We start from the raw sequence: 25,374 nt of genomic DNA, 5'->3' as shown, positions 1-25,374 counted from the left end.
AAGCATCCATACATACAGCTATGACACCTGTATTGAAAAGGCAAATTTATTCCAAGGAAATTGATACACTGGGGGAAAACTTGGACATAACTCCAATTTCACATTTGCTTATCCACAAGAAATGCAAGGGAAAAGCAGAAAAATGCACCCAAATGGACTGAGCCATAAAGGAATACACAAAATGCACACACGCACACACCTCAACATGACCAACTGCCTCAGTTCACCACGTGCGGCAGGAGCCACACTCACCACATCTGGTGTTAAAACTTACCTTCCAATTTCATGTAACCCTCCTTCCACCACTACCCAAAAACTCACAAGGGACAACCCCTCCAATACCAACTTACACAAGCAAATTTCTGGTCTGTTCAAGGGAAGGTGCCATATTTACTGTAGCATTTGTGTATTTACCCATTTAACATGTATAAAACCACACTATCATTTTTATTAGTCTCCCAGCTTTTGTTTTTAATGTGTCACTGATGAAGTTTTTAACTGTTGTGCCCCAACCTCATTTTCCTCGTAAATCCTGAGGCCTTTTATTACATACTTTTGCATAGCACAGTGGTGTTTAAGAACACATATGTTAACATTATAGAACTGACTGTATCCGTACATGTATGTCTGTATAAACAGACATACCTGCCAGTGGTTTTCAAATTGTACAATGCATCAGATTCACCGGAGGGCTTGTTAAACTAGAGATTGCTGGGCCCCATCTTCAGTTTATGAGTCAGTAAGTCTAGGGTAGGGCTAAGAATTTGCATCTAGCAAGTTCCCAGGCGATGCAGATGCAGCTGGTCTGGGTGCCACCGTGAGAACCACTGCCCGATCACTTGCACAAGTGCACTCCAGAATTCATTGCTGCATGGCTTGTAGTTGAGAAGTGTGCAACAAGCTAAATGTCCAAATAAGAGGGCAATTAATTATGGTATAACCATATTGTGGACTGCTATGCAGTAAGTGAAAAGAAGGAGGTAGGTCTTAACATTCCAGCATGGGAAATAATACCCAAGATATGTTGTTGGCATAAAGCAAGGTACAGATATAGATATATAAACACCATTTATTTTCTTACATAACTATCCTACCAGTGTGAGCATATACATGTACTGTGTGTATATGTGTATACATATGTAAATTCTTTAAAAGTCTGTAAAATACATATCGAAGTGATCATAGTGGTTACCTTTTGAAGAAAATCAGGATTTGGGGTGGTGGCTGATAAAAAGGGCTCTACACATAAATGTAATGTTTTACATTTTGATTATCCAAAGATAATCAACTTGCGTAATTAAAATTAATTCTTTTAGAAATAAGTGTGTGTGTACACAGGAGCCTGTCGGGGGATGGGGGGCTAGGGGAGGGATAGCATTAGGAGAAATACCAAAAGTAAATGACGAGTTGATGGGTGCAGCAAACCAACACGGCACATGTATACCTATGTAACAAACCTGCACATTGTGCACATGTACCCTAGAACTTAAAGTATAATAAATAAATAAAATAACCCCTGGATTTTCAAGCCTTAGTATGAAATAAGAACATAAAACATCTCTTTAATAATTTTTGTATATTGATTACATATTAGAATGAAAATATTTTGGGTATATAGGGTTAAATAAAATATATTACTAAAATTAAATAAATTTGAGAATTAGTTTTGTCTTGATTTTGCTTTTAACGGTGACAATGTCAGGTAAATTTAGTTAATAGAGTAATTTTGTATGATGACAACAGTATGTATAAAAAACCTCCTGTTTCTTATTTTAGTTGTTTTCTTATTTATGTATTTTCATGGAAATTGTACCCAAAAAACTAATATATTCTTATCATACATTTCAAGACTTACTTTAATAATTATTACACAGAGATAGATTTCATCGAATAGCTACACAGTATGTTATGTAACAATTATTAAAATTTCTTTTAGCATCTCAAAAAAAAAAAAAGAAATGTGAGTATATTATAGAAAATTCTTCTAAAGGCTATTGAAAAAGTTAACTAAGCTTATATATTATTATTTTGTTCTTGCATTTGTTAACACCAGCAAATTCCACTCCTATTTCAGGCAAAAATACAAATTGTGGTTATACCATTTCAATGATTAAAATTCTGACAAAAGAAAATATTGGTCTTTGTAATAACCTAATTATTTATTTATCAGTAATAGTGTCTCTTTCAAATCTGCACCTGGGAAAGCCACGAGAACCTGCTTTTGGTTTTCTACTGGGGTCAACCTCTCCTTTTTACTGGTGTTTCTCATTACAATTCTCCTATCAGTAAATATGGAGTAACCTAGTTGGAGCTTAGCAAAATGCTGACCGTAAAAGACAGAGTGCTTTTGTTTAGGACACAACTGCCAAAGAACCAATCACATTCAGTGGGTGATTATCCCAGGTTCAACTATTTGACTTTTATAGTCATAAATCATACCCTGACGGTAGCTACAGCTTTCCCAGAAAAGTTAAATGCCTCAATGTGTCTGGGTTTCAGTACACATTATTGTAAGCTGCATTAATTAGAGTTTTTTTTAGTACAAACAAGTATAGAGAAGAAAACAAATTTAGCCCATTATTCCACAGCTCAGACCTCAAGAAAACAAATAAATAAATATACTCAGGCCTAGCAAATTCACACTGTATAGAAGGACATGCAAAAAAGGAAGAATTTTCCTTTTGCCCTACGCCCGTCTTCCCCTAACCTAGAACCTACTTTCCGCCACTATCTGTATGGTTCGCTTCAGGTATGTAGGCTAAGATCATCCTTTCATTAACCCCTTCCCTAGGGCTTTTTAAGGGGCAGGATGTTATTCTACCCATTTTCTTGCTTTGTAACTCATCATAACACTTACCACCATCTAAGATAGTTTACATTTGACTTATTTTGTATGCATTTTCTGTCTTTCCCCAACTAGAATGCAAGTTCCATGACAAAAGAGATTTTTATTTTTTTTACTGTCCTTTAATGGTGATATCTTCAGAGCTGGAACAATACCTGGTTCATGGTAAGCACTCAATAAATACTTGTTGAATGAACTGATTCTGTATCTTGTGAAACTCAGAGGGATGACTGGGGTTGAAGCATTAGCTATCATTACGAGTACATCTTGTTAGACAAAGTTTAAAACCTTACATGATACTATTAGTAGTACCAATGTATTACTTCTTGAATTTTCCACATTCAGTATCAGATCTGAGATACATCCCATTATTCAAGTTCTGGTTTTCATTTTCCTTCTAGATGAAAGAATGTGTTGGTTCCATTCTCTTGCTATCATTGCTGAACTAGTGTAGTTTTCAGATCAGCACATTTTTCCAATAAACTTTCAATCACAATACAGATATTAACAAGCTAAATAGTCCTGCCAGTTTTATGCAAATTCCATCACTCCTGTATCCTCTTAGCCCTCCCTGCTGACCCCCAATGAAAGTGGAATATTATTCCTTTTTATGTTTGTGATATATGCTGGAAAGAGAAAATTAGACAAAATATTGATCAAAGGCCTTTGGCCTGCAGAATATTGAACTAATTTAATCCATTTTCCCTACCTTCATTGTTGCTTTCACTTTACTGCAGCATTAAGTTCCATACTCATAAGTGTATGGTTCCGAAAAGTTATCATACAGAAAATATTTTTAAAACATTACCTTCCAAAATTGTACGTTATTTGAAAGTTTTTAAAAAAATATTAACACTTACAAATGCTGATGATTTTAGACAACTATGAACCAGACTCAGACATCTTTTCCTGTTATTTCCACGTTTGGTCAGATTTTACAAAATAGGAAGCCTCCAACTTTCATCGCCAGTCTTCAGAAACCCAGACCATGTGCTTTTCTCCTTTCTCTACAGCAAACATTTGTAAGTGTAGTAACACAATGCAAGACAACTTGAACTCATCTACCTTCAGGAGCATTTCATTCTTAAATTCAACATCTCTTTTGACTCCTCTGAAGGAATTAGCATTATTGAATTTGTTCATTTAGGATCCCTGCAGCAGCCTCTGGACAGAAGTGACAGAGCCAGGGGCAAATGACAAAGTAAATTCAGTCCAAAAAAAGGTGACCAAGGGAAAATTCCAAAGGAAAATTCAAAGGGCTTGAGGATGTGTGCGGACCAGCATACACATTCAGCTGTTTATTGAACCAAATCTGTTTCCATATTTGCTGTAGCTGCTTTCTCCAGAAATATACTTGGGTTTTTTCATTAAGTGTGTACCTGTGTCTGTTTTCTTTCAGTGTGGATGTTTGTGATAGTTTTGTTAAGGGGTGGACTATGTCAATACATTCTATTGCATTATTAGTTTTGTCAAGCAGTGGGATATTTGGTCATTTGCATGGATTTTTTGATGTATTAATGTGGCTTCAGTACAAGTTGTGACAGGTTTTTTTTTTCAAAAGCCTTAAGTGTGTGCTTATATTACTAAAACTACTCTATGTATCAGTCCACATTTCAGGGCTATTGCTGATATATCATCTTATCTACATTATTGTCCTTCTTGGTGAAATTCACTTGTAGTTACCTTCTGCTAACTTCTTTGATTATTTTACTTGTCCTGTGCAATAGCTTCTACTTCTCCAAGTGAATACGTTTTATGATCCTAATTTTGGAGTGTCGGTCTATTTAGATCCCATTATAAAAACTGCTGGGAATAGTTGGGTTTGGTTATGATGATGCAATTTCTATGCATAACCATTGACTACTAACATTTACTGAGCACCTATGATGTTCTAAGCCACATGGGCAAGCTTTGAACAAACAAATGTCCTCAAATAACCTACAATCTAGTGAGGGAGAAAGGATACCACTCGACAAATAATCCTATTTTGCAAGACCTAAAGAGGTAAACCCTATACCAAGCTTTCTAAAATATGCTTTTTAATTGAAATATGTTTCAAACTCAGTAGAGAAAAGAAATACTGGATACGTGGGAGTAGACGTGCAGAAGTGTTTTGAGAGGGAGTTATTTATTCACATGTCTAGCTAATGGGTGACAGATGTGGTTTGTAAGATTATTTGGGGCTTGGAGTAGGAATGGTTTAGGAAACTGGTGCTCAAATCTTGGTCTGCAGACCAGCAGCATCAGCATCACCAGGGCACTCCTTAGAGGTGCAAATGTTTGCGCCCCCACCTCCCTAGACCTACTGAATAGCACTTCAGGCTATTCTGGTACATGCTAAAGTTGAGACCCATTGGTTTATATCAGGGTAAGTGCAGTATACTCAACCCCAAATGCACATCACCTGGGGAATTTTGTTTGTTTAATATCTATGTCCAAGCCCCTGCCTCAAACCTATTAAGTCACAATCTCTGGGATGGAACCCTGAACATAAGCATTTTTTAAAAGCTCCCCGGGTGATTCGACTATGAAAACAGGTTCAGAACTGTTGGTTTAGGAAAAATAAGGAATTTCTTATGTTTAACTGATCTACAAATCAGCCCTCCTGTCTTTCTCTCATCAACACCATGCATGTAACAATGTAACGTATGATTACTTTTATTAAAATTTTGCACACTATACTTTCAAAACTGAAACTTTACATGCCTTATACGTTATTGACTGTAGTAAAGAACAAAAAGAGTTTAAATTGCACCCGCTTTAGAAAATCCGGGATGAATGCTTACTCTAAGAATGAATGTTACATCTTATTCAGGATTAGTTCCTGTAATCAGATAAGCCCGACACCATTCTAGAATCTAGGGGGCCATCAGTCAGGACATGGAAATTGCTGCAATTACAAAGCACTTTTGGTTATGGTTTTTGCTGTAAAATGATTTCATTGTCATCACTGCTAAGATTAATCATGGCTTTTTTTTTCAACTTGGCATCTTGCAGTAGTTTGGTGAATGCCAACCTTCCCCTTTCCAGAAAGTATCAAGTTCTAACAGCTGTGACTCCTGTCAAGGGATTCAGCAAGATGCCTTAGCCATCTGCTGGCTTCCTGCAGGTAACCTCCTGCCACCACATCTATCAGCCTAGAGCTGACAAGCAGAAAGCAGCTTCTGAAATCTGCCCTCCATCTTGAAACCTTCTCTGCTGGCCCTTCTATTCTTTTTCTGCCATAATTACCTTTAGGCTGCAATAAAGAGAACCTCCCTTCACCCCTGCCACCCTTTACCAGGATGACCAACCATCCCTGTCTAGCTGGGACAGAAGGGGCTCCTGGGATGCGAGACTTTCTGTGCTAAAACTGGGATGGTCCCAGGCAAACCAGGAGAAGTTAGTCACCCCACCTTTACCCAACAAGTCTGACCTCTTCTGCATTTGCTGCATTTTTATAGCTCAGTGGTCCTCAATCTTTGGCATCTTGCAGAAGTCTGGTAGTTAAGACCTTGTTAAAACATAAATTGCTGGGCCCAAATCCCAGAGTCTCTGATTCAGTAGGTAGGGCCAGATAATGCCCATCTATCACAAGGGATGCTGATGATCCAGGGACCACACTTTGAGAACCACTGCTATAGTTTAACATCTGGCAAAGAAAACACTAATTTCCTTCCACTATGAAGCTCAGTGTCTCATATTCTACTCATATTCCAACAGGTCCTCTCATTTATTGATTGCTGTACTAAGTATTTGAAACTGACACTAGCAGCAGGGATATTCAGCCCAGGCCTGGGAGCATGGTAGGTACTCAACAAATGCTTATGTGGGTTCACTGAACCATATCTGGTTATGCAATAATGGTCTCAAGAATGAAATGTGACTGACATTTTCCCCATATCAGTTAGACAAAAAACTGAGTCTCTCTATTCATTTCCTCCAACAGTATCTTTAAGATGAAACTCATTAAAGGTTACACCATCTCATCTGTTGTTACTGGAAATACAAATTTGTACCGCTTTCTTGAGAGAAGCTGGGTAAGATGCATTTCAAAACCCTCAAATGGGGCATACCATTTGAAACAGCAACTCCTCCACTTCTAGGAATTTACTCTAAAGAAACGGTCTCAGATTTAGACAAAAAGCCACAAAACTTATCAATACAGAGGGTTGTTTAACAATAAGGAAACAGCGTAAATGTCCATTGGGAAGTAATTAAATAAATTAAGGTGTTTTCTCAATTGAACACTACACTCGATGACTTAGAAGAATATGTAATAAATGGAAAAAAATATTCATGTTACAATGTTCAGTGGGGAAAAAGTACTATTGGATGAGTCCGTAGTTAAACTGTAAAATATTTGTAGATAAACATACATTTCAGTGGTATTCAACAAAAGTATTAACCACGACTATCTTTAAATGATATTAACTTTTTAAATTTTTAGTTCACCTAAAATTTTTCTAGATTTTCTACAATAAATATGAACTACTTTTGTAATAAGGGTAAAAAACAATTGATTTTTTAAAGAGAAGACAAATGAGACTGTGACCATCAAAGTCAATTAATGAGATTTCTCCCTGACATCCTGTCTCCTGTTTCCATGGCTGGTTTTTAGGTCCCTATGCTCACCTCACCCTGGCTTACTTACATCCAGGTAGTTGCCAGTGAGTGCCCCACCCACACCCCGTCTTTAATCAGGTTGACTCTGATAATCATTTCATGCTTTCCTACTACCAGCCCTGCAGCCAACCTGACCAGTGCACTATGTCTGAAAACAGCATTTAGAAATACCCTACAAGCGGCAAATTGCATCCTTACAGGCATTGGTTCTGGGACTTACCATGGTAACAGGAATCCCATGAGATTGCAGAGCTTTCCAGATGAGGCTACCTTTGTCCTCCCATGATACTACCCAGAACATCATTCTCAGATGCCTCCTTGGTTAGGCTTCAGAAACTGGGGGGCTGTATCAGGACCTCCAAATTCCTCAACTAGACCAGGACAAGAATGCCTTAAAATAGGTGTAGCAGGCCTGGGCATGGTGGCTCACACCTGTAATTGCAGAACTTTGGGAGGCTGAGGCAGGTGGATCACTTGAGGTCAAGAGTTCGAGACCAGCCTGGCCAACATGGCAAAATCCTGTCTCTACTAAAAATATATATTTTTTAAAAATAGCCAGGCGTGGTGGTGACCGCCTGTAGTCCCAGCTACTCAGGAGGCTGAAGCAGGGGAATCGCTTGAACCCAGGAGGTGAAGGTTGCAGTAAGCCAAGATCGGGCCACCGCACTCCAGCCTGGGTGACAGAGTGAGACTCTGTCACAAAAACAAAAACAAAAAAGTTGTAGCAGGTGTTCCCCAGACTTGCTAAGTGCATCATCTCTCAATTTCGCAAACTATTCGAAGTTTGTTCATGACTTAACTTCAGCTCACTTAACAAAACTTTAAAAATCTCAGTGTAAATTTTGGAAAGTAAAGCCTTTTGGGGGAGTATATCTTAATACTCCTTTTAAGCTAGCTTATGGAATAACCCTTCCTCCACTCTTCCCATAAGCTAAAGACCCAAGGAGATCACAGGCTTAGCCAAAAAGCTTGCAGAGAACAGCACTCTTAGAAGAGGCAGTAATGAACTGCTTGATGCCACAACCCTTTTGGACATGAAATCAGGAGGACTTGGGGACCATCTAAACTTCTCACTCTCACCTCCTGGCTGCCTTACATTCTATAATATCTGGTTTCCATACCAGAAGAGAAACAATCCCCCAACCAGTGAATGAGCAGCGTAGGTGAGGGGATGATACAATAATGATTACTCCAACACATTTATATCATACCCTTAACCTTTTCAGAGTGTGTTCATGTATATCATCTCATGGCTATTTTTTATTTTATTTTTTATTTTTATTTTTGAGACAGAGTCTCATTCTGTCACCCAGACTGGAGTACAGTGGCACGATCTCAGCTCACTGCAACCTCCGCCTCCCGGGTTCAAGTGATTCTCATGCCTCAGCCACCCGAGTAGCTGGGATTACAGGCACTGGCCACCATGCTCAGCTAATTTTTGTATTTTTAGTAGAGACAGGGTTTCACCACGTTGGCCAGGCTGGTCTTGAACTCCTGGCCTCAAGTGATCCACCCACCTCAGCCTCCCAAAGTGCTGGGATTACAGGCGTGAGCCACTGCACCCAGCCTATCACATGACTGTAATTCTCACATTTCCTATCCAGTTTTGAACAGTGTAGTGTGACGATAAACAGGATGCAATCAGATAAGCTGGGTTATACTCCCAGCTCTGCAATTTGCTAGTTGTGCAGTCTTTTGCAAGTTACATCACCTCTCTGAGCTTCAGTTTCTTCTTCTGTAAAATGAGCCCATAATACCAAGTTTATAGAACTATTGTGAAGATTAGAGATAACATACATTAAAGTACCTGGCATAATGGTTGGCATATTAATGGTTCCTCAGCAAAGCGTAGCTGCACAGAACAGTTATAATCTGCATTTGATGGAAGTCCTGTAAAGCCCTAGTGGAAAAGTTAGAAAATTACAGTAGTCCCCCTGTCTTGTCCTTGGGGGATATGTTCCAAGACCCCTGGTGGACACCTGAAACCTCAGATAGTACCAAACTAATACACACACGCACACAATGCACAAATTTCTTTTTCCTCCACAACTTCATGTGTAGAAGATTCGTTCTTACTGTAGATCTTAGCAACCTCAGTATATGATTTCTTTTTAAATTTCCTTAAGTGGAGAACTTTCACCTTAGCACTGAAAGGAAGCTTCTCTTTGGCATACCTGAATTGCCAGCATCACTACTCTTATGCTTTGGGGCCATTATTAAGTAACATAAGGGTTACTTGGGCACAAGCACTGTGACAGTTGATCTGATAACTGAGACAGCTACTAAGTGACTAACAGGCAAGTGGCATATACAGCATGGATACACTGGACAAAGAGATGATTCACGTCCCAGGCGGCACAGAGCTGGACGGCAACAGATTTCATCATGCTATTCAGAATGGCACACAATTTAAAACTTAGGAATTGTTTACTTCTGGCATTTTCCACTGAATGTTTTCAGAACTTGGTTGCCCGTAGGTAAGTGAAACAATGAAAAGCAAAACCATGGATAAGGGAGGATCACTGTGCTATCTGTATTATCATTATGCAGTTATTTGACAATCATCTCCTGGGATATGATTTATAGCCTTCCTACTCCTCCTCACCCCTGTCATTGCCTAAGTTTAGGCCCTCCCCATCCTTCTCTTGAGCCATTTGCAAAACTCCTAACTGGTCTTAGTGGCTGCAATCTGTCCCTCTCCAGACCATGATCTTTAATACTAGGATTAAGGAAGTTGATATGGTTAGGCTGTGTTCCCACCCAAATCTCATCTTGATTTGTAGCTCCCATAATTCCCACATGTTGTAGGAGGGACCCAGTGGGAGGTAATTAAATCATGGGGGCAGGTTGTTCCCATGCTGTTCTCATGATACTGAATAAGTCTCATGAGATCTGATGGTTTTATAAATGGGAGTCCCCCTGCATACACTCTCTTGCCTGCCACCATGTAAGACATGCCTTTGCTGCTCCTTTGCCTTCCACCATAATTGTGAGGCCTCCCAGCTATGTGGAACTGTGAGTCCATTAAACCTCTTTCCTTTATAAATTACCCAGTCTTGGGTATGTCTTTATTAGCAGTGTGAAAACAGACCAATACAGAAGTAAAACTTAAGCTATTTGCCTCCCCCCAAAAAAACTATAATAGTTCCCTCTGGCCTGTTCTTTGACATGACCCACAAAGCCTTCCTTCCACATAACATCTCCCATCATTCCCTTTGCTGTCTCTTCCACCAGTGCAAGCTGTGCCCCAGCATTTGTGGCCATCTCACAGTCTGTTCCTGTGCTATGTTCTGCCATATCTGCTGGCTTTGCACCAAACAACAGTGCTTCTTCCTAAATGCCCTAATCTCACTCCTCTGCCCAGAGAAATTTCTTTTTCTTTCCAAAGTCCACTCAAACATCAGTTTCATAGGGAATCCAATCTTGACTCCCCCAGGCTTAACTCCCCCTCCACTGTGGCTCCCAGAATGCACTGCACACCCTTCTGTTGCCCACTCACCATGATGTCCTCTAAATGACCTGATAACAAGTCTCTCTCTCCCAGCTCCTCAAAAGCAAGGACTAATAGTTAATGTTTATTGAGTGCCTACTATGAACCATACTCTATACCAAGCATTATATATATATATAATAGTAGTAACCATCCTATAGGGTTAAGATTAAATGATATTATATATACAATATTAACATATATATGTTATGTATAATTTAATATATACTTATATATTACATAGTGATATATATTATATAAATATTATATAATATATATGTATAATTTATAATATATAACTACAAATGTATATTAATATTAGATATAATTAATATTTATTAATATTATATATCTAATATTAGATTATAAAATGTACTAGAGAACATTAGATATTATATATATAGTATCATTTAATCTTCACAAAAACCCTATAGGATGTTTACTACTATTAGCTCCATTTTACAGATAATTAAACTGAGGCTTAAAGATGTTAAGTAACTTGCCCAAGGTTGCAAGTTATTAGTGGCCAAGCCAGGATTCAAAATCAAACTGTCATACTTCAGAGCTCATACCCTTAACCACTAAACCACACAAAGTTATATACCCTCCTACCAAACTCAGTGAGTACCTGGACATGTTCTAATAGCTATATTAGTTACCTCTTGCTGTGTAACAAATCATCCCCAGACATAGTTGCTATCTCCCCATTTCTCTGGGTCAGGAATTTGGAAACAGCTTATTTGGGTGGTCCTGTATCAGTGTCTCGTGAGGTTGCAGCCAAGATGTCAGCCTGGGCCACGGTCATCTGAAGGCTTGGCTGCACTGGGGATCTACTTCCAAGATGGTGCACTCACATGGTACTCCTAATGGGCAGGGGGCCCCAGTTCCTTCACACGTGGATCTCTCTGTGAGCTCCTTGAATGCCCTCACAATGTGGTGGTTGGCTTCCTCCAGAGTGAACATTATCCAAAAAACAAAAGCCACAATGTTTTTTATGACCCAGCCTCAGAAGTCATAATCTAGAATTTCCATAGCATCCTATTAGTTACAGTGGTAAGCCTTACTCAGTGTGGCAGGGGACTAGACAGGGGCATGAATACCAGGAAGTGAAAATCATTGGGGCCTTGAAAATTCACTTGAAAATCAAGTGAATAAGTGGAAAAAAATTACTAAGAACTGCTCTGAGTGTCAGGATCTCTTTTAGGTAGTGAGAAATTCGGATGAGGTGACCACTTAAGTTTCTTTCTAGCTCTAAAAACAATGGAAGACTATTCCCAAATTCTATATATTAGTCTTATTTTCTCATGTCCCCAAATGGAACATCAAGTGGATTCAAAGATTTAATTTCATTAAATTCCAAGAGAAGCCACAGGTGAGTATTTGCTAACTTAGCTTTTACTTTATGGTTTCAGGCAGAGCCAATGAAGTATGAGAAATTCTCCCAGTTTGAAACACAGTTATTTCCTTAACAGCAAAACAAATCTATGTTTCATTTCCAGATTAATTCCATAATTCGATGCCAGCATAAGCCCAGCCTCTGGACAAAGGCTTATCTTCGTTAGCAGAATATCTGTGATTAAACTGAGGGAAAAAAAATCCCTTTGTGTATAACAGCAAAGATAATAAAATCATTGGTTTTAGCCCTTAGGCCATGCTTGTTTTCAAGCCAAGATCTTATCTGTTTAAAATACTTCTTTAATTTGATTTGAGATGTATGAAAATAAAAACTAAATACTTAAATGAGGTGCTTTTCAAATATTCATTGATATTGAATACTTAAAATGAATTTTCTTCTAAAGACCAATCCATGTTAGTAGAAATGAAAACCAAATATGAGCTGTTCACTCTTTCCACTACTACCACTACCTGAATATTGCCACCTGTTTTGTAAATACAGTTTTACTGGAACACAGCCAGGCTCATTGGTTTATGAACTGTCTATGGCTGCCATGGCAGAGTTGGGAAATTGCAACAAAGACAGTATGGCTTGCAAAGCCAAAAATATTACTATTTTTGCCAATCCCTGGTCTACACCTCTAGAGACTTAGCCTGAGGCAACCTATTATTAGCTCCAGATGTCCATGCATACTATACGCTGTTCCAAACATTTTTATGGAGAAAAGGAGCAGTGTTCCTATTTATTTTGAGGTGTCACTTAACATACAGTAAAAGCATAAATTTTTGTTGTTGTTAAAGACAGGATCTTGCTCCGTCACCCCGGCTGGAGTACAGCGGCATAATCATAGCTCACTGCAGTCTCAAACCCCTGGGCTCAAGCAATCCTCCCACCTTAGCCTCCAGAGTAGCTGGGACTACAAGTGCATGCCACCACACCTGGCTAATTTTTTGTTGTTTTCTGTAGACACAGGGTCTTGCTATATTGCCCAGGCTAGTCTCGAACTCCTGGGTTAAAGCAATCCTCCCACTCTGGCCTCCCAAAGTGCTGGGATTACAAGCGTGAGCCACCATACCCAGCCAGACACAAACTGTAATGATAGAACACGGTGAGTTTTTACTCTTGTATCACCTGTGTAACCACCTCTGAGATCAAGATAAAGAATGTGTCACATGTCTCCTCTCAGTCAATACCCCCAACAAAGGTAGTCATTATTTTAACTTCTATCATATAGATTTATTTGCCTGTTCCTGAACTTTATACACATGAAACAGAACAGTATTCAGTCTTATACCTGCCTTCTTTTACTCAGCATTTAGTCAGTTGCATTCATACATATTATAATGTGGAACACTATAATAAAATCTCTTTTTTTTTTTTTTTTTTTTGAGACAGAGTCTCACTCTGTCGCCCAGGCTGTAGTGCACTGGCACAATCTCGGCTCACTGCAACCTCCGCCTTTTGGGTTCAAGTGATTCTCCTGCCTCAGCCTCCCGAGCAGCTGGGATTACAGGCGCCTGCCACCACGCCTGGCTAATTTTTATATTTTTAGTAGAGATGAGGTTTCACCATGTTGGACAGGCTGGTTTCGAACTCCCAACCTCAGGTGATCCACCTGCCTCAGCCTCCCAAAGTGCTGGGATTACAGGCGTGAGCCACCATGCCCGGCCTAAGATCTCTTGAGGGCAAAAGTTTGAAATAATCCCCCGTGCCGATCTTTATATTTTGCTGTTTGTCCTGTGACACAATGGTTATCGCAGGGATTCCTGGCATGCCAGGTTTAGATATACAAGCCCAGAGCTTGGCAATGTGCTGGCACTTTACAAATTCATCTCATTAAATCCTCCCCTAAAACCCTATGGGCTAGATAGCCTCAACATGTGGCAGACAGGACAATAGGGGTCTGGAAGGATAAAAACCTCGACTAAGGCCATACAAACTAGATCTCTGATTCATGTTCTCACCTTGCCACTCTGAAAAGCAGCAAGATCAGTGTCGCAGTTATCACAAAGTTAGGGTTAAGCACCAATCATTTCAGATTTTTGTTTTCCTCTTTAACCACCTTATTCAAATATAATTAAATTTTATGACAGCTACTGAGTATAACTCCTCATACAGCAGATTTAAATCATTATAATTTCACACTATGTTCCATGTCTAGAGACGTTGCTATCCAGCTTTACAAGGGAAGAAAAATAAGAAGTTGTAACCACCCTGTAAAAATCTAACATTGAAAGATGGCCACAAATCATAGGGTTCCACACAAAGGCATGGATTTGAAAAAGAAAAAAAAACTGCAGGTTTTTCTATTTTCTATTCAAGTCTCTATTGTGTGCAGAAGCAGATATAACTAGCATAAATCAGAAAATGATAATGGGAACAGAATGAAATTGTCATAAATCACGTTACTAAGTATAGTTACATCTTAGATGTAAAACCCAATTAAACAGATGGCCACATGCTGTCAGAATCAGCCCCTAATCAATAAAGATGTTCATTTTAGAGAATCACCTCAATTTTTCACTTCTTCAGCAAAGCAAAAAGAAGGCAGTTGTAGGGTGGGGGAAGTCCCAGGAAACCCGGTGGGGAAGTGTGTAAGAAGAAACTCCACCTGTCTTAATTTGTAGTCCAGAAAATCAGAAAGGAGAGAGGGGAAAAAAAAAGTCACCCAAAGGATTGCTTGTCATCTTGCCTGGGAATGTAATTTACAATGAGAGCAAGCACTGGTCATTAGGAAAACAGAAACAGCTTGAATCTCTTAATTAAAATACTGTTTCAAATTGTTCATTTTAAAAAACCCCTCTGCCCATGAGCTTTCATGAAACCATTGGGTTACCCCGAAATGGTTTCTTCCTCAGTAAACCTCTGATAGGATTAGCCCTTCCCAGGCAAGAAAAAGGCTGAGCAGGGGTGAACCCTGGAGATGGAACTATTATTAGACACACTTAAGTACCCCAAGGAGCAGTAAGCCTTCAGTGACATTTTAAAGTGAATGCGGAAACGTCGGCTTTTCTTGCGTAAGAGCTGATCTCTTACACTCGCTAGACTGGTGAAAATTAAATCTACCAATGCCAAGAGCTGATGAAAATGAGGAACAACAGAAACACTTCTGTACTGTGGAAACCAGCTTTGGAAAACATTTGATGTTATCTGGTAGATAACTTCTTCCTATCAGCCAATAATTCCACTCCTGGATGTATACCCTCAGACACTTGTTTCAAGAGACATTCACAAGAATATGCAGAGCAGCACTGTTCATAAGCAAAAACCTGGGTGTGGGGACACATAGGCTGGACAACAGAAGAATAAACAATCTAGGGGTACAGTCATGAAATATTATACAGCAGTGAACATGAAAACAACCTACCACCACATGCTACACGGACAAATCCTAAAATCATGTTGACTGAAAAATCGCAGTTGTTTAAGACTGCATACAGTAAAGATACCATTTTTATTATACTAAGAAACAAGTAAAAATAAACAACATATTGTTTAGGGATACCTATATAAATAATTAAGGTTTTATTTTAAAAAAACAAAACAAAAATGATAAACCCTCAAATCAGAAGAGTGGTACTTCTGTGGTGAGAGGGAAGGATGGTTCCTGATGGAGTGAGGGCGTCATAGGCACATATTAATTTCGTCATGTTTTCATATATTCTTTATAACTTATATGTGCCAAAATGTTACATATGTTCTTTTGCATGTACCAAATATTAGACAATAAAACGTTTTTAAGTGAATAATCTAAACAATTGCTATTTCCCAATAGAATATCCTAAATGTGATTATAATTAATAATAAATTATTATAAGTATTAGTTATAATTAATAACTCAAATATCATAAGTTCCCATATAACATATACAACTTAAGTTCTCAAGTTGGCATTTAGGGCCTTAAGAAAGCAATGGTAGTTTCGTGATAATGAATATTTATACAGTAAGAAGTGACGTTCAAAATATTTAACAACTTACTTGGTTATGTAAATTAATGTATAAATAAAAAAATCCCGCCATCTGCTTGTCTTTCGTCTTTCTGTTCATTCCTCTCTCAGACCAAAGTCGGGCAGAGACTGCCATTCCTAACAGTGGCCACACGAGGGCGGCTCTAAGAAGATGTGCCAGCTGGTAGTGAGCAGCCACAGCCTTCGGGCTGTCCTCTGACCAGAGTCCTGTAGGAACAACGGCCAGTATGGAGGCAGACTGGCCAACTGGCCAGAGGGAAGGCAGGATGCCTCCCTAAGGAGGTGGCCTGGCCTTTGAATAAAGATTTGAAGGAAATGGGAGCATAAACCAGGCAGGTCCCTTGGGGAAGTTTTCCAAGAGAAAGCGAACCCCAGGTATAAATGCTCCCAGAGAAGAGCGTGTCAGATGTGCTCTACAAACACGAAGGAGGCCAGTATGGCTGGAACAGAAGGAGGGAGGAAGGGGGAGAGTAGCAGGAGGTACGGGCAGAAAGATAACAGACCTTAAGGCCATTATAAATAATTTGGCTCTTTCTCTGAGTGAGATGGGATGCTGATAAAAGCTTTTGAGCAAAGAAGTGACACGATGTGACTGTAAAACATCTTAAAATCGCTACAATTTTATATTTAGAATAGACTGAAGGGGGGAGTAAGAACAAAAGCAGGGAGGCCAATGAGGAGGTGGGAGATAGTAGTGGTATGAACAAGGGTGATAAATTCCATCCCCTGCATTCAACACTGTAGAAATGTGATTAAAACCATGAGACTAGATGTTATCACCAAGCAAGTAAGCAAAGATGGAGAGAAGAGAACAGAAAAGGTGCAAAGACTGAGCCTTGGGGCATGCCATCATTAAGAGATATGGGAGATGAGGAGAAACCAGCAAGGATTTGAGCAAGAGTGGCCCACCCTCCCCAAGACAAGCCACCACCAACCGGAATTTGGTGTTTGTCATTCTCATGAATGTCTTTACACTTACACTACAAATGGATGGACCTCCAAACCATGTGTAGAATTGTTCTGCGTGATTTTCAACTTTATTTATATAGTATCATACTTGATATATTTTCCCAAGTTGTTTTACTTGTGAAATTCATCCATGTTAATATATGTTGCTCATTTTTCACTGCTGTATGGTGTTCCTTTGTGTGAATATGCCACATTTGACTCATCTTCCTGCAGAGGAATATGTAGGTTATCTTGCTTTTTCTACTATTATAAACAATACTGTTATGAGCATTTTTGCATGGGCTTCTTTATGCCTTGTGCAAGCGTTCTCTAGGGCAGCTGTTCCCAAACTTTAGCATACATTACAATCACCTGCAGGTTTTACTGCACCAGATTTCTGAGCTCCACATCCAAAGTTTGATCAATAGACCTAAGGTGGGGCCTGGGAGTTTGCATTTCTAACAAGATCCTCCATGATGCTATTACTGCAGGTCCAAGGACCACATTTCAAGAATCACAGCATTAGAGCACATTCCAGGAGCACACATCATGGTCATAGGTATGCATGCACATCTTCAGCTTTCTGAGATATTGTCAAATTGCCCTGCAAAATGGATGAGCCAATCTATCTTTCCACCAGCAGTGAGTATGTGTCCTTATTGCCAAGGCTGGATCCTGTCAGACTTTTTATTTGTGCCAATCAGATCTTAATAATTTTTTAAGGCCAGGTGTGGTGGCTCACGCCTGTAATCCCAGCACTTTGGAAGGCCAAGGTGGGCAGATCACTTGAGGCCAGGAGTTTGAGACCAGCCTAGCCAACATGGCAGAACCCCATCTCTGCTAAAAATACAAATAAAAAAAATTTAGCTGGGCGTGACGGTACACACCTGTACTCCTAGCTACTCAGGAGGCTGAGGCACAAGAATAACTTGAACCTGGGAGGCAGAGGTTGCAGTGAGCCAAGATCGCACCACTGAACTCCAGCCTAGGTGACAGAGGGAGACTCTGTCTTTAAAAAATAATAAAAATAATAATTTTTTAAATTTATCATGGTATTTTTAATTACATATACCTGATACATGTAAGTAGAAAACCTCAAGACACAACTTCCTAGCGTTAATAAGAATCTTTCCAAGCTTCTTTCTTACATACAGATGGTCCGCTCAGGTTCTACAATCTCCTCAGTTACCTGCTGTTTTCCCCACCAATCCTAGGAATGAATAAAATGGTATGGACAAAATCAGTAAGGCCATTATGAAAGGAAAGTGGAAACTTGCTCCTTTTCATGGCAAACTTCATTGTGGTTTAATGTGGTTTACTGTAGTTGATTTTTTTTCAATCAGTGGTGACATAAAGCTTTAAAAAAAACTAGTAAGGTGAAGAGAGTGAGGAAAATTTGGCAAATAGGTAGGAGAACAACCTTCCTTCACCAGCATACCCTGCCACTTTTGGGGGAAATAAGGAATGCCTTACCCTCCATCATAGTCATGGAAAAGTTCTTTCCATTTTATACCAGATTACCAAGGAGACAAGGAACCAGTACTCACGGATCTGGTTGGTGGATGCACTGTAGAAGGCATTGACGGTCGTTGGATTTGTAAACCACCTGTAGAAAAAGAAACAAATGCCAGACAGTAATCATCATTATACAGGCAGGAGGGAAGCAAAGACGAAGACAGCATGGCTGGGTTTATTAGCAGATAACATGGAACAATGGGGATGTTGGACATGAGGGGAAATTATTCCCTCAGTTTAGGGCTACTGTACTGCTCAAGGAACAATCTCATCCTAAACTGAACATGGCTCAACAAAAATATATTAACATGCCCAGTTATTTCTTGTTACTAACTTAACAGAAAAAAAGCACACCAGTGCTTTTGAAAAAGTCTTAAAGAGAAATTCTAGAATCTAAAGGGCTCTCCCTGCAAATGGAAACACAGCAACTATATATTTGCCAGGCCCTATTCAATGGGTTGAATGGACAACTGTGTTTCTATGCTGCATCACCTCTGGCCTGTCCATTTAAAAGTTCTGGATTGGTGACAACACAGAGGTCCATTTAAAGAAAGATGAATAAAGTCCAACTATGCTACCCAGAGGGTCTTCCTGCTCCAGTGGAAAGTGTACTGCCTCTATCACTAACTAGCTGAATTGTGTGGGAACAGTCACCTACCTTCCTCGGGTTTGGTTTTAGCTATAAAATTAAGGCATTGCATTGGGACATCTAAAGGATCCCTTCTATCTAAAAGGAGTCTACACCCAAACCTTAAATGCGCAATAGGTTACTGGGATCAGCAGTCAGCAAATTTTTTTCTGTAAAGAGTGAGATCATAAATATTTTAGGCTTTACAGGCAAAGAGGCAAAATCAAGGATATTACGTAGGTACTTAAGAGCAAACTGTCCACAAATTTTACTGATGAAATCCAAAAAATAATAATAGTAATCAAGTACAATTATTTCTCTTTTTTCTTTCAGAGACAGGGTTTCGGCATGTTGGCCAGGCTGGTCTCAAACTCCTGACCTCAAGTGATCCGCCCACTTCAGCCTCCCAAAGTTCTGGGACTACAGGCGTGAGCCACCATGCCCAGCTGAGTACAATTATTTCTAATATAGGCCTATGAATGAGAATAATGGAATTATTTTGGGATGAGATGACATTTTGCTTAATTGGGGTTCAAAGTTATGCTTCTCCAATTTGGAGGTTCCTCAAAGAACTAAAAATGGAGCTACCATATGATCCAGCAGCCCCACTGCTGGGTATATACTCAAAGGAAAGAAAATAATCGAAGAGATATCTGCACTCCCATGTTTGTTGCAGCACTGTTCACAATAGCCAAGATTTGGAAGCAGCCTAAGTGTCCACCAACAGGTGAATGGATAAAGAAAATGTGGTACATATACACAACGGAGTACTATTCAGCCATAAAAAGAATGATATCCTGTCATTTGCAGCACATGGATGGAACTGGAGGTCATTATGTTAAGTGAAATAAGCCAGGCACAGAAAGACAAACATTGCATGTTCTCACATATTTGTGAGATCTCACGTATTTGTGGGATCTAAAAACCAAAACGATTGAACTCATGGAGATAGACAGTAGAAGGATGGTTACCAGAGGCTGGGAAGGGTGGTAGGGGAATGGGGGAGAAGTGGGGATGGGTAACAGGTACAAAAAATGTATAGTTAGAAAGAATGAATAAGACCTAGTATTTGTTAGCACAACAGGGTGACTACAGTCAATAATAATTGCACATTTTAAGATAACTATAATAATATAAGTGGATGGTTTGTAACACAAAGGATAAATGCTTGAGGGGATGGATACTCCCATTTTCCATGATGTGATGATTATGCATTGCAGGCCTGTATCAAAATATCTCATGTACCCCATAAATATTTACAACTACTACATACCAACAAAAATTATTTTAATTAAAAAACAAAAACAAAAAACAAAACAAAGTTAGGGCTTCCCCATCATCAAACCAACTGCAAACATTTATCTCTAAAAATTATTCTTAGCTCATGGGCCATACAAAAACAGGCAGCAGGTGAGATTTAGCCCACAGGCCATAGTGGCCAAACCCTGACTTAGATGGTTGTGAGTTTCAGTGACTGCTTGTTATGATTAAAACCAAGCAATTCGTCTTAAGCTAAATTGCTAAAAATAAACTCCTAAGCCCAGCAGTGGCATGCAAATATAGTTCCAGCTACTTGGGAGGCTGAGGCAGGAGGATTGCCTGAACCCAGAAGTTCGAGTCTCTAAAAAAATTCAAAAGGAAAGAAAAAAAAAACTTGTATAAATCTCTTTCTAGAATAACTGTATTACTCATTTATGTCTAATAGGATAATTATGTCAGACTAACAAATTAATTTATATCAGGTTAATATGAAACTAATTGGAGACCCAATTGTTGATACTAGTTGGTAAACTCATACCTTCTCCCCAACTATAAAGAAGTCTATGAATATGTCATTCTGTTATCATTATCATTATATTTAGCTAACATTCATCGAGCACTTACTATGTCCTAAGCACCTTCTATTCATCAGTTTTTCCCCATGGCAACACAGGAATTATTAACCCATTTCACAGATGAGGATAATGAGACTTATGAGCATTATGTACTTGTACAAAGCCTGGTCTGTCTGACTTCAAACCAGTTCGCCTAAGCATTATATTATACTGTAGACATTACTGGAAATCAAGAAAGAACACCTCCTCTCTTTTCAAAACCGAAACCTAGACATATTTCCATAAAATGCATATTCTTTTTCTTCAAATTTAGGGTATTTCAATTAAGCCCTAGTGTTTAACATAAACTTGCTGGTTGGCCTACTTTCCTGAGGAAACAAATGAAGGGCAAAGCACCTCTATTGACCTAACTTGGCTACCTGTAGTAGGTAAAATTATGGCCAAGTCCTAATCCCTGGATCCTATGAACATGTTACATTACATAGTAAGAAGGACTTTGCAGGTATAATTAAGCTTAAGGACCTTAAAATAGAGAGATTATCCTGGATTATTCAGGTAGGCTCAATCTAATCACAAGCCCTTAAAAGCAGACAACCTTGTTTGGCTGGAATCAGAGAGATGCAACAGAGGAGGAAGTCGGAGAGGAGGAAGGGTGAGAAGGATTTGACACGCTGCTGGCTCTAAGATGTAGGGGCAATGGGCAAGGACTGCATAAAGCCCTCTGAGAACAAAGAGTGGCTTCCAGGCGATAGCCAGCAAGGAAGACCTTACCCCTACGACCAGAAAGAACCGGATTCTGCCAACAACCTGAATCCCCTTGGAAGGGGATTCTTCCCAGAGCCTCCCCATAAGAGCCCAGCCGGCTGACACTCTGATTTCAGCCTTATGAAATCCAAAGCAGAGAAAACAACCAAGCTACCCTAGACTTCTGACCTAGAGAACTGTGAGATAATAAATCTGTGCTGTTTTAAGCTGCTTAGGTTGAAAGAGCTTGTTACAGGAGCAATAGGAAACTAATACACTACCCAAAGAACCCAACATTTGTAGGTCAAGAGGGGAAAATCCAGGTGGGTGCCTTGGCTTCTAAATAACACTGGACTGAATCATAATATATACAAAAGATAACATGTATTCCTAGAGCTTGTCCCTTCTCTTTGTGTTCTTCCCAACTCCCCTCTCTTTAAAATAACAAACTTTTAAAACATTCAGGTAAGGGCCATGCAGGGAAAATGTTCCTAACTGCTGGTAGACGAAGGTAGACAAAGCAAACCAAACAACCAGTCTCTGAAACTAGACCTTAATGGGGCTTCTGAAGCTTCAACAAGAATAACGAAAACATCTTATTTCGGACACATGATCTTACCATTCCTGACCTCCCAGGGCTCTTATTGACTCTAGGGCACGTATGGAGCCTTGATAATACCCAGAGCTGATATTAAGCAGCTGCACCAGTAGATCCTATCAGTTGTTGATGCTGTTATTTCTTCTACTGGTTCAGGGCCCATGCCAAACCAGCTGTTAAACATTTTGTATATCTCCCGTATTATATCCAAGTTTATTATATATTTAGTTTTACTATTCTCTAATGTAAGGCTACATGTGCTAGTTTTAATATGTGTTTGTGAACTTTTTTACATTCCACCCATTAAGAGATGGAATCTAAACTCCTCTCCCCTTGATTATCGGTTAGCCTTAGTGACTCACTTCTAAAGAATAATATGCAGCAGAAATGACAGTGTGACTTCCAAGGCTAGGTAATTAAAGGTGATACAACTTCCCCCTGATGCATACAAGCACACCCTCCCTCCCTCCCTCCCTCTTTCTCAGAAAAGTTGCTCTTTGAAGTTTCTATATCAATCAACATGCTGTAAGGAAACCCAACATACATGAAGAGGCCATATGTAGATGTTCTAGTCAACAATCAGCATCAACTATTAGACATGTGAGAGAGGTAGCCTTCCATATGACTCCAGCCCCAGCCACTATCTGACTGTAACTACATGAAAGACCACAAATGGCCAGGTGCAGTGGCTCATGCCTGTAATCCCAGCACTTTGGGAGGCTGAGGTGGGCAGATCACCTGAAGTCAGGAGTTCGAAACCAGCCTGGCCAACATGGTGAAATGCTGTCTGTACTAAAACTACAAAAATTAGCTCAGCATGGTGGCGGGCACCTGTAATCCCAGCTACTCAGGAGGCTGAGGCAGGAGAATTGCTTGAACCTGGGAGACGGAGGTTGCAGTGAGCCGAGATCACGCCAATGTACTCCAGCCTGGTGAGAGAGTGAGACTCTGTGTCCAAAAAAAAAAAAAAAAACCACAAACAAGAACCATGCAGCTGAGCCTAGTGACTCCCAGAACCATGAGAGAGAAAAATAATGACTGTTGTTTCAATACTCTAAATTTGGGGGAGGTTTGTCACACAGCAATAGATAAATGGAATGCTGAAAAGTTGGCTATCCACAGACTAAGTCCAACCCAATGGGCTGAATCTTCCCAGAAAACTGTTTTGCTTGCCCAACAAATGGCTTAACAAACTGTTGAATTGGAATTCCTTTAAGTGGTGTGTGTAATTACTAGTTTTCCACAGTCCGCACCACTCCCTGTTTTTACACCCATGTAGGTCAACCATTTGTTAACTGACTGGCCCCTGAAGGCATCTGAGTTTGCACAGCTTATGTCCCAACAAGATTTTAAGTTGCTTATGGGCTTTGACTGTTGCCCAAATGGTAAGTGCTGAACAGAAGATCACTAAATCCATTAAAATGAATTTATTGTATGTATACATCCACTTCAATAAACAGAGAATATCATTCAAGTGCTTTAAATTCTTCTTACTATGTCTTTAGGGTGCTTCTGCAGTCTGTGTTTGAGAAAGGATTTGGTGGATAAGGTAGGGAGAGGTCTCAGAGAAATTTCAAATCCCAAAATAATGGGGATGAAATTATACTGGAGAATGAGATACATAAAAGGAATATAATACCAAAATACAAGAATCTGAAGAAAAAGACATTGGTACACCTATTTCTTTGGATCATATAAAATAGACATACATCAGGCTAAAGTTTTACATTTTTCTTATCAACTCTTACAGATAGTCTAGGGAATATGGAATGGAAAAGCCATAGTGTATTTATTGCTTTCTTATTAACGTCCTGCAGATGATATCACTCCCATTCCATGCTATAGATAATGCGTTTGCAAACAAAAGTTCTGGGCAGGAACAGAATTTATAAAGACACTTAATGTATTTTTACATATTTTTCAAAAGATAGAGAATTCAGACATGTTTGGTCACAGTGGAATGAGAGTGAGTTAACAGTGAGGCTGGCTTAAAATAATTTCTGTCAAAGAAGGTGATCCTCAGGGGAAGAAATTACTTTCAACTCAAGCCGAGCAGTAAGTAAATCCTCTATTTTTAAGCAAGCTGATGAAGTGACAATTCTGTGAACCAAACCCTAAATATGTACCTTCAGGGATGACCACCCAATTAATTTCATTCTTGCTGACATTTCCCATCGTCTTAGAAACTTCTTAATGCACATTAGTGCAGCTAAAATGGATTCCATGAGAATGAAAGATAAAGGGTCTTTATCTCCTATACCCACAAAGAAGCAAAATGTTATTTCAGGGCTTTGTGAAAATATAATCATGATGCTGTTCAAAGTAAACTAGTGTAGTAGAGCTACTCCAGAATGATCCCCACTCGATTAACTCATGAATTTTCAGACCTGAAAGATGTCAATTCAAGCCAATGAGTATCATGAGGCTAAAATTCTCTACAATGCCTGAAAAGGACCAGCCAGATGTTTCCTTTAAAAAAAAAAAAAAAAAAAAAGAAAAGGAATTTACTCATATCCCTTTACTATGCAAAGAAGACCTTAAATTTCTAAATGTTATTTCCCTGAAATAGACATGTAGTCTGAGGAAACAAGAATTACAAGCATTGCACTGATTTCCATTTCTGGAGAACTTTTCCCAAAAGTTAACCAATTTAATACCCTTGTGAAAGAGCTATTTGTTTTTCAGTGACAGAAAAGAAAACCACACAAATCTCAGTTTGCCTAAGCCCGCAAAGCCAGTATATTTCTAAGGCATAAGTAAAATATTAGAAATAGTTAAGACCATTAGAATCTGACAGTTCA

At 39.2% G+C, this 25,374-nt stretch overlaps 1 protein-coding gene across 1 annotated transcript in view; it reads right to left on the bottom strand.

Annotated features, from left to right (window-relative positions):
* PHEX (phosphate regulating endopeptidase X-linked) overlaps positions 1–25,374 on the bottom strand; it is a 223,552-nt gene that overhangs the window by 39,099 nt on the left and 159,079 nt on the right. Inside the window, exon 15 of the mRNA XM_054471801.2 lies at positions 18,801–18,859. Within this exon, the coding sequence (XP_054327776.1) occupies positions 18,801–18,859 (59 nt within the window). The remainder of the gene's footprint in view (positions 1–18,800; positions 18,860–25,374) is intronic.

The sequence above is a fragment of the Pongo pygmaeus genome, chromosome X (assembly GCF_028885625.2).
Source record: "Pongo pygmaeus isolate AG05252 chromosome X, NHGRI_mPonPyg2-v2.0_pri, whole genome shotgun sequence".
Classification (NCBI taxonomy): domain Eukaryota; kingdom Metazoa; phylum Chordata; class Mammalia; order Primates; family Hominidae; genus Pongo; species Pongo pygmaeus.
Note: the sequence above shows the minus strand (reverse complement) of the source record. Positions and strands in the feature narration are given on the sequence as shown.